Source organism: Thalassophryne amazonica, chromosome 5 (genome assembly GCF_902500255.1).
Source record: "Thalassophryne amazonica chromosome 5, fThaAma1.1, whole genome shotgun sequence".
In the NCBI taxonomy this organism is placed as follows: domain Eukaryota; kingdom Metazoa; phylum Chordata; class Actinopteri; order Batrachoidiformes; family Batrachoididae; genus Thalassophryne; species Thalassophryne amazonica.
The window spans coordinates 59,586,800-59,596,540 of NC_047107.1; the positions used below are offsets into that span (position 1 = coordinate 59,586,800).

The window sequence follows — 9,741 nt, forward strand, 5'->3', positions numbered from 1 at the left end:
GCAAAGTCTGAAAGTGCAGTCAAGCAAATTTTTTAGCAGCGGTTATATTTGTAAATTTCATTATTTTCATTCTTTTAAATTTCGCACTTCAAGTGAATTTAGCCACAAGATGCAGTTGAAATCCACATTTTCTTTCACACATATCAGCGCGAGGCACAATTAAATATATATGCAGATAAAATTGATTAGAAGATGATGGATCAAGCTGGTTTCTGTGCGTAAAAGGTTGTTGTGCGTAAATGGTAATGGAAAGCGCTTAACTTTATTTTGTTTATAAAAAAAATCTGATGATGGATAGGACCCCTATAGATAGGACCCCCTCCCAAGCTTTTATACCGTTTTAGTCTTATTTCTGACTACAGGTTGGGTTTGAACGAACCCACAAGTTGTGGGTACTAGACGACGGCGTTGTCACATAACCACACGAGCTGCTTTTTCTCACTTTGGCTTGCACAGTCTCAGCAGATCTTATCTGAATATTATCTATTTTTTTCGTCTCACTGTAGCTCTTTGACTAGAGTCAAACGGGTGAGACGAGCGCACCACCCCATTTTTATATTTCAATTTCTTCGCACCGTCTTTCTTCCCCCCCCCTCTCTCTCTCTCTCTCTCTTGGTCTCGCTTTCCACACACACACACACACACACACACACACACACACACACACACACACACACACACACACACACACACACACACACACACACACACACACACACACACACACACACACACACACACACACAAACCTCTGCTTCCTCCCTCCTCACGTGTTTTGTAAGTGTCCGGATAACAGAACCAGCGACCTGCGTGCCTCTTACAAAAACGGCGCGTGAGAGAACCATAGAAGACGAGAAGAGCGCCACACCACTACGCACTGACGGCATTACCGAACAGCCCCTCACATCCTTCAACCTTCGCGCAGAAACGGGGGGATGCTGCAGGACGTCTCCACTTTTACGCACAGAGACAGACTTTTACGCACAGAGACTGAGTTTGACGCATAGCGCCAGGAGCGCCGATCGGTAAGCAGACAGAAAAAATACTACAGAAGAAACTTTGTTGGGATGCAGGGGGCCCTGAAGGATTGCACCGGAGAGCGGGGCCCTGAGTTTTAAATGGTAATGCTGCACCTGTAGGAAAATCTTGTAATCCGACATTTCTGAACTTTGAAACACATCGTTTATGGAAAATAATATGACGACTAACATGTTCGTTCCTTAAAACAGAGCAAGTAATAAATCAAATATATTTAATTAAATTGCTCAAAAAATCCAAATAAGCAGTTATGCCCCGACCTGGAAAGAACTCTTACAGCGACCAGAAGCCCCCGTACTCGTACATCTCACTGACAGCGATGGCTATCCAGAATTCAGCCGACAAGATGCTGCCTCTGAGTGACATTTACAAGTTCATCATGGACCGCTTTCCATACTACCGAGAGAACACCCAGCGATGGCAGAATTCCCTCCGACATAATCTCTCCTTTAACGACTGCTTCATTAAGATCCCTCGGCGGCCCGACCAGCCGGGCAAAGGCAGCTTCTGGGCTCTGCACCCGGACTGCGGGGACATGTTTGAGAACGGCAGCTTCCTGAGGAGACGCAAACGCTTTAAGGTGCTGCGCGCCGAGCACATGGCCTGCAAGAGTTCCCCGATGATGCATTACTTCCACCACCATCACCACCACCCCGCCAGCAAGCTGGGTGCCGCAGGTGGCCACCACGATCACCCAGCCGGGCACGCTAGCGCCGTGGGTCGTTTGCCACACTTCCAGAGTTACGGCGGCATTACTTGCGCCCAGCCCGGCGGCTTTAAACACCCGTTTGCCATTGAGAACATTATAGGTCGGGACTATAAGGGCGTGATGGCCAGCGGGCTGCCTCTCACCTCGGTCATGCACCATCTGGGTTACGCGGTCCCCCCGCAGCTCAGCAGCGTGGTCAGCTCCATGTGGCCTCACGTCGGGATGCTGTCCGACTCTATGGGGGGCGTGCCTGTGCCCGCGTCCTCTGAGTACGCGCCCTTCAGCGTGTCAGCGAAAGGCCTTTACCACAACGCCAGCGGCCAGACGCTGCCCGCCGTCCCTGTGCCGATAAAACCGACACCGTCTCTGGGTCCGGTTCCAGGTCTGACCGGGATGCAGTCCGGCCCAGCGCAGCTCTGCTCGCCGCCATCAGTGATGGAGAAAAGCGATCTCCTGGAGGGGAAAGGAAACCCTCTGCACCCGGCTCTCCTGCTGTCGTAACCGGGTAAATGATGGGGCGTTTTATGTTGTTGTTGTTTTTCTTAAATAATAATTGGACAATAATTGTAATAAAAAAAAAAATCCACATGTTTAAATTGAGTGCACCGAACCTGTGCTGTGTGCTAAAGTTTCCTTTGGACCCACTTTGAATAAACTCCTAATTTATTTGCACAACATGTGAGGGCATTTTCCACACACTGGGATGTGCCATTACATATACAATCAGACAAGAAGCGGCGCTAAACCCAAAGAAAGTTTGGATTTCAAAGACAGACAGTCAAAAATTAATTCCAAATAAGAATCGGTACTTTATTTTTGATCCTTTTGTATTGATTTTACTGCAGGCCTTTGATAAAAAAAAAGGCCTTTTTTTTAAATTAGGCCTGGTGCACTTTTTGTGTGTTATTTAACAAAGTGTGCAGTGTATAAAAATGTTATGCTTGTATTATAACACTATTTATCTGAAAATATTTATAAAGAACTTACAATCAAATATTTTCTGGCGTCTTATTTAATTAAATGCTCTTTTTTAAAAGGAGACCTGTTTGTTAAAACATGCTAAAACCCATTTTGTGTTTTTCTTTTATTGTACAATTTAAATTCAGGTTAATCTCACGTCGCCTTATGTGTATTACTGTCTGAAATCACTGTGGTATTTTAGTGTTCTTATGAAATAATTTTCTCCTGTAAACTTGTAGTGATGCTCAAAAAGATTTTAAACTCTTGCTGGGGTCCACATAAATTATTAGCTCAGCAGGACAGCACCAATTGCAAAAATATTTATTTGGCATGTTTCACCTTTTATTTTACATTTATTTATAGAACAAATCCACACAACACTGTTTGTCCCCATAAAATCACAATGTGGGAAATTATATGCATCCATTTCCTTCCATCCATCCATCTTTTTTTTTTTTTTTTTTTTTGTATATTGACTTTATTGGGGCATAATAATGAAAATATTCACAAACAACTGAGCCATATTTCACAGGTTGAAAACATTGTGACATAACACTATTTCTGGACTTAAGCTGTGCAACAAAATCATGAAACTAAACCAGTACCACTGAACTCTGATTAAAATAGGAGTGTAATTCAAAGGGATATGAGACTCAAAAACATTTTTTCATTTTGGGCCTATCAGTTCCCAGAAGTCACCATCACGACATGGAAAAACACATCACATCATGACATTGGACTCTCAGCTAGTGCACAGCTGACCATCATACATGCATACAAGTGCAGACTTGTGTGGGTTCATGCTGCATAAGATGGATATGAGCAAATGACACTATGGACCGCAGCTTCACGACTTCAAAAGCAGATAGACTGATGAGATCAAGTTTTGCTCCTTTGTTGGCTCGTGTCTTTGATGGTTCTCCTCTCCATCGGCACAAAGCACTCTGCTGCAGCCCACTGAAAGTCACTTGTATTCAGGCTCCTGTTTAGCATCCCAAAGGCCAGCGGAGGCGACGTTACTGTCACATCAGCCTCTGAACAAATAATTGAGCGGTGGAGAGGCGTGGGAGTGACACATATTAAAACATATTTGGGTGTCACTGCTAACGAGCAAAATGCATGAAACAGTGATTACTTTTACCTTCTTCTTCCTCTCCTATTTTCATATGCTATTGCTCTTTATTGTAGAATTTAGCTCATTTCCAACAGGTTTTTTTTCCCTCCAGGTTGAATCAATTCTGACAATCTGTTGCTTTCTGTTTCTAAACACACAAACACAGTAACTTTCTCAGCAGGGAGTCTGTGATTCCTAGTTAAAGGAAACCAAGGTTTCCTTGCTACAACAGAGTGGGTGTGTTTTTATATGTGGCTCTGTGTGTGTGTGTGTGTGTCTGTGTTTGCATTATTCCCTGAGCAGCAGGCCTCGATGCCTTTAATTGCCCTGACTGCATTAGTGCATAATTAAATGCCACTAATTAAGACACAATAAGAGGAGTAATAATGTTGCCATTATTACCCTCCATGAGCATGTGTCTTCACAACACTGGAGTCTGTAGAATCCTAATACTGCACAAAGGCCTCCAAATGTGCACGTGTTTATTTTATTGGGGGAGGGAGGTATTTTGGTGTCCGAGAAAATATTGAAACAAGACCAAATACTGCATGCAAAATTTTAAAGAGCAACAAGCAGTTTGAACTTTTGCTATTCTGAATTCCAAAATATGCAAATGGTAATATGCAAAGAAAGATTTTATTTACACGTCGCATGGGCAGAAAGTATTTCTGAGAACACGTTTTTCCTTTTTAAACCGCACCTAATGATATAAAGTCGGAGCTGCTACAGTTCGCTGTGACACTGGTTATGAGGCTGGATGGTTGTATCTGTTTCTCGCGGTCTCTGCATATTTTGTCTACGTGACATCATTCATTAAACAATCCAGAAAACATACTTTTATTCACTGCTTTTTGAAGTGTTTACTGTTTAAGAACAGGCAGGATGTAAATGTCATCACCTTCATTTCCATTAATTATATTTGTCAAAAGTGCAAACTCATGAGTAGGATCATCAGATGTCAAAAATATGCAGTTGTCTCTGTTTTACAGAGAAGCACAGAGAAACAGAAGCATAACTAAGTCCTTTACAGGCCCTGAAACATCATCAGATACTGCAGCATGAAGTGCACAAGGTTACTTCCCCAAGGCTGGTACCCATTTAGAGCCGAGTGGACTGGACCAACACAGATGAAGTATCTTGTCCAAGGACATAGACTAAGGCACATAGCTGTATATGAACCCTCATCTATTAGTGGGTAGTTCAACTTCTATGCCACAGAGCCACCTGCTCTCTAACAAGTGAGACTTAGGGGCAAAGGTACACACAAAGGCATATAGCAAAGTAGGAACTGACAAAGAGATGTAGACTGAATCCCCAATATTCTACTTGTAGCAAAGTGGTGTGACGTGCATGATGCAGGTGTCATTGGTAGTTGGCATTTTGGTTTAAATTCAAGGTGTGGTCAGGCACTCAACTGTTGCTGTTGTTTACTGTCCCTCATCAGAGTGTACACACCTTTTTATTAATTTTATTTATGAGTTTTTTGACAATAGAAAACAGAGAACAGTAAGCAAGCTACACAAATTCCTTAGTAGAAAAGAGTACATATGTTTCATAGAGGGACAATGTGCAGATTTGATGACTTCTTGACATCAAGCAGAGCTTCCCCAATGAAACCTCTGGAGAAAGCGGAAAGAGAAAGGAATCTTTTCAAAATATTGAGTATAGGTCAAACGTGATATGCAAAAACAACAACCAAGAAAAAGAAAGGAAAAGGGGGAAAAAAAGGTGGGTGGAAATCTGTTGAACTTGTGAGTTACACGGGATAGAGCCAGCCTGTAATAAAAGTGGTATGTACTCCAACAGCAAAGACAAGCTACAAAAAGTTAGCTTTTGTCTAGGAATGAAATGAAGGGCTTTGTACACTTTGAGGAAGTGACTGTGAGTTTGATCTGCTGAAACGAATCTGCTCCAGCTTGGCAATGAGAAGCATTTCGTTAAGCCACCTCTTAAAACACGGGAGGTTGAAGATTTCCAGTTCAGCAATATCAGTTTTTTTTTTTTTTTTTTTTGCAGCAATCATATCAGTGCTAAGAACCTGCTTTTCATGGGCCGGGAGGGCGGCCATGTTTCGTCTGAGCAGCCAAATAGTGCTAGATTCCAGTCAGGCTGGATGTTCCTTTGAAGATGAACTGTAAACCAGTTGAATATATAGGACTAGAAATTATGTAGTGCTGGACATTGCCAGAAAAGATGGAATAGTGAACCCTCCTCCGTGCCACACCTAGCACACAAGGGGGAGCATGATTCATAGATCCTACTAAGTTTGACTTTGGAAAAGTGCAGCCTGTCAATAACTTTGAATTGAATTAATCTGTACTTGAAACTAATAGGGCATTTATGTACCACTGACAGGCTCTTCCCCCAAAGTTCCTCACTCACTAGGAATCCTGACTCTCTGGTCCAGGCTTCTCTGAAATGGCCTGTGTTTGTAGGTGTGGTAAAAAAAAATTCATGCAACTGGAGATTAAGCATTTAGTGTCTGGATGTAACAAGTGTGACCCTTTGGTTTAACCATAAATTCTGGATTGGACTCCCTTACAAAGTATCTGACCTGAAGGTAATGGCAAAAATGTGTCTGGGGAAGATTGAATTTTGTCTGAAGCTCAAGAAATGAGGCAAATTTATTTCCAGTGTAAAGATCTCAAACGCAGCAAAGCCCCCGCCTCTTCTCAATCAAACACAGGGTCCATCAGACCAGGTTTGAATGTATGATTACGTGAAATAGGAGTGTAAATGGAAAAGATTGGGAGTTTGAATATCTTTTTGATTTGATTCAAAGAGAATTTCTCAAAACAAAATTTTTATTGAGCAAGGAATGGTGAGCTTGAGAAAACAAAAGCGCTGGGAGAGATGTGTCCAAGGCTAAAGTTGCCTCAGTTTTTAACCAGATAGGGTAAATATCTGACCAATTATCGTCGGGGAGGCTCTGCTGCCAGAACATAAGAGCCCTTAAATTTGCAGCCCAGTAGTAATGCCTGAAGTTGGGGAAGCCAAGTCCACTATTGGCCACATTTTTCTGCAAATGCAATTTAGAAATGCGTGGCAGTTTCTTTGCTCAAATGATTGAAAGAATTGCTGAATCAAGTAGTTTTAAAAAAAAGAAAATGGTAGGCTGCCAGGAAGATATTGAAAAAGATATAGGAACCTAGGAAGCACCACCATTTTTATCGCATTGATACGACCAATCATAGAGAGGGGCAGCAGATCCCACTTGCTGACTAAAATTTTTAGGTTTTCCACCATGTCCAGAAAGTTCATTCTGACTAAAAGGTTGGGGCTTCTAGGAATCTTTAGATCAAGATACTTTATGTGAGTGGTAGCTTGTTTAAATGGCAGAGAGCTTAAGAAGACGGGGCACAGATTGTCTGTGAGAGGCAAAAATTCACATTTAGTCCAACTGACTGTATATTCTGAAAGTTTACTAAAAGAGTTAATATGAGGTTTGTTAGAAAAGTATCCAACCTTTTTTTTTAAAAAAAAAAAAACCTGATGGATTTGAATCAAGTGTGCTTGCATGAGCCAACCTTGAACCTTTGTGAGCATGCGTGAATTTCATGCCTGTTGATTGCGTCAGTTGCTGGTAAGCAGCATTTGTGTGAGGATGTGTGTTGTGCTCTCGGCGGATTTTCATTGCAAGGAAAATGACGGAACAACTGGAGCAGCGCTACTGCATCAAATTTTGCCAGAAACTGGGCGACAGCCAGGTGGAAACCATTCGGAAGATTCAGACGGCTTTTGGTGGCTTTTCAGTCGTGTGACTATCCGAGAAATTGTGGAAAAGGTGGGCATCATTTTTCGGAGTCCAGCATGTCCTGTGAGACTTCAACACGAAGGTGCTTTTGCTCTGTCAGCAGCTTCGGCACAAATTTCACCGCCACTCTTTTCATGGCCAAATCTTCTGTCACAGTGGAATGTGCCGAAAAAGTGCTGATGTCCACCTCTTCTGCAATTTCTCGGATAGTCACACGGCAGTCCCGCATCACTACAGCGTTCACTTTGGAAATGATCTGGTTATTTCAGCGTGTTGATGGCCGACTGGAGCGCGGCTCGCTCTCCACCGTTGCGCGGATGTCTTTAAACCGGTTGTACTGCTCCTTAATCTGTGTGACGCCCAGAGGATCGTCACCAAAAGCCGTCTGAATCTTCCGAATGGTTTCCACCTGGCTGCCGCCCAGTTTCTGGCAAAACTTAATGCGGCGCTGCTCCAGTCGTTCTGTCATTTTCCTTGCAATGAAAAACCACCGAGAGCACAACACATGACCTCACACCAGGGGTGGGCAATCATGTGCCATAAAGGGCCGAGACACTGCAGGTTTTCCGTGCAACCAATCGCCTCAGCAGGTGATTTCATTAATGATCAGGTGTCTCAGCAGGTGATTTCATTGACAACCAGGTGTTTATGTTCAGAGCAGAAGCTCATCAGCAACCCACCTGCTGAGGTGATTGGTTACATGGAAAACCTGCAGTGTCTCGGCCCTCGATGCCCACCCCTGCCTCACACAAATGCTGCTTGCCAGCAACTGACACAATCGACAGGCGTGAAAAAATTCATGCATGCGCACGAAGGTTCAAGGTTGGCTCATGCAAGCACACTTGATTTAAATCCATCAGGTTTTTGCAAAAAAAAAAAAAAAAAAAAAAGGTCAGATACTTTTCTAACAGACCTCATATAATCTAAAAGGTTAGGAACCTGTAAATCATCAGCATACAAATTTACAAGGCATTCAATGTTACCCGAAGGTGATGCACTGAATGCCAGGGTGACTCCTTATCAGAATTACAAGCGGTTCTACCGTGATATCAAAAAGAAGGGAGGAAAGGGGGTCACCTTGCCTTACACTCCGCTGCTCCAGGTTGGGGAGAATTGAAGAAAATGAATTGAAGAAATCAGTTTAGAGTAAATTATTTTAACCCATTCTATAAATTTAGCGAGTGTACGCACCTTTGTTCAGTCTCTCTTTGCCAATTTTTTTGGCTCCAATTTTGGTCCAAAACTGAGGAAATTGGGTGACAGTTTTTACAACAGTAGGTAAAATTCATCTTACCTACTATTTGATATCTGCATTCATGAGTGTAACTGGATATTTCCAATTACACCAAAGTACAGCGGGTTAAATAAGTATTGAACACATCACCATTTTTCTCAGTAAATATATTTCTAAAGGTGCTGTTGACATGAAATTGTCACTAGATCCAGATCTTTGCAACCTTATTGTTGAAAAACATACTGATGTGGCATTAGTTACAGAAGGATTTCTAAACTTCTGAATAATCCAGTGAGTACTGTTGAGGCCATAAACCAGAAGTGGAAAGGAAATTATTTCACCATATACCAGCCACGACCACATGCTCCTCACAAAATTTGTGACAGAGGAGTAAAAATAATTATTAGAAGAATTGTCCAAAAGCCAAGGACCACTTGTGGAGAGCTTCAGAAAGACCTTGAATTAGCAGGTACAATTGTTTGAAAGAAAACAATACGTATTGTACTCAACCCCCATGGCCTGTATGCATGCTCACCATGCAAGACTCCACTGCTGAAGAAAAAGCATGTTGAAGCTTGTTTAAACTTTGCTGTACAACATTTACAGTAGACAAGCCTTTGATATACTGGGAGAATATAGTCTGGTCAGATGAGACCAAAATTGTACTCTTTGGATGCCACAATACACAGCAAGTGCCAAGCTGATAATATTTTCAGGTTTGCTACATGTGTCTTGGTGGCTTTCCTCACTAGTCAGCTTGTTGCACAGTAACTCAGCTTTTTAGATCTGCTGCCTCTGGTCAGATTTAGCAGAAGGCACGGGCAGATGGGGGTGGGGGGCACATGGACCAAAAAACCTGCTCAATGTTCTATTCAGCAACAATTGATTCAGCTAGATAAATTTGTACCAGATCATGATTCAGTAAGGCGTAG

General features: G+C 42.5%; 1 protein-coding gene across 1 annotated transcript; it reads left to right on the forward strand.

The window, feature by feature from the left end:
- The first annotated feature begins 798 nt into the window (after positions 1–798).
- On the forward strand, positions 799–2,743 carry foxb2 (forkhead box B2). Its single transcript, XM_034170408.1, has one exon. The coding sequence runs from the start codon at positions 1,289–1,291 to the stop codon at positions 2,246–2,248; it is 960 nt and encodes a 319-aa protein (XP_034026299.1). The 5' UTR covers positions 799–1,288; the 3' UTR covers positions 2,249–2,743.
- Positions 2,744–9,741: the final 6,998 nt, after the last annotated feature.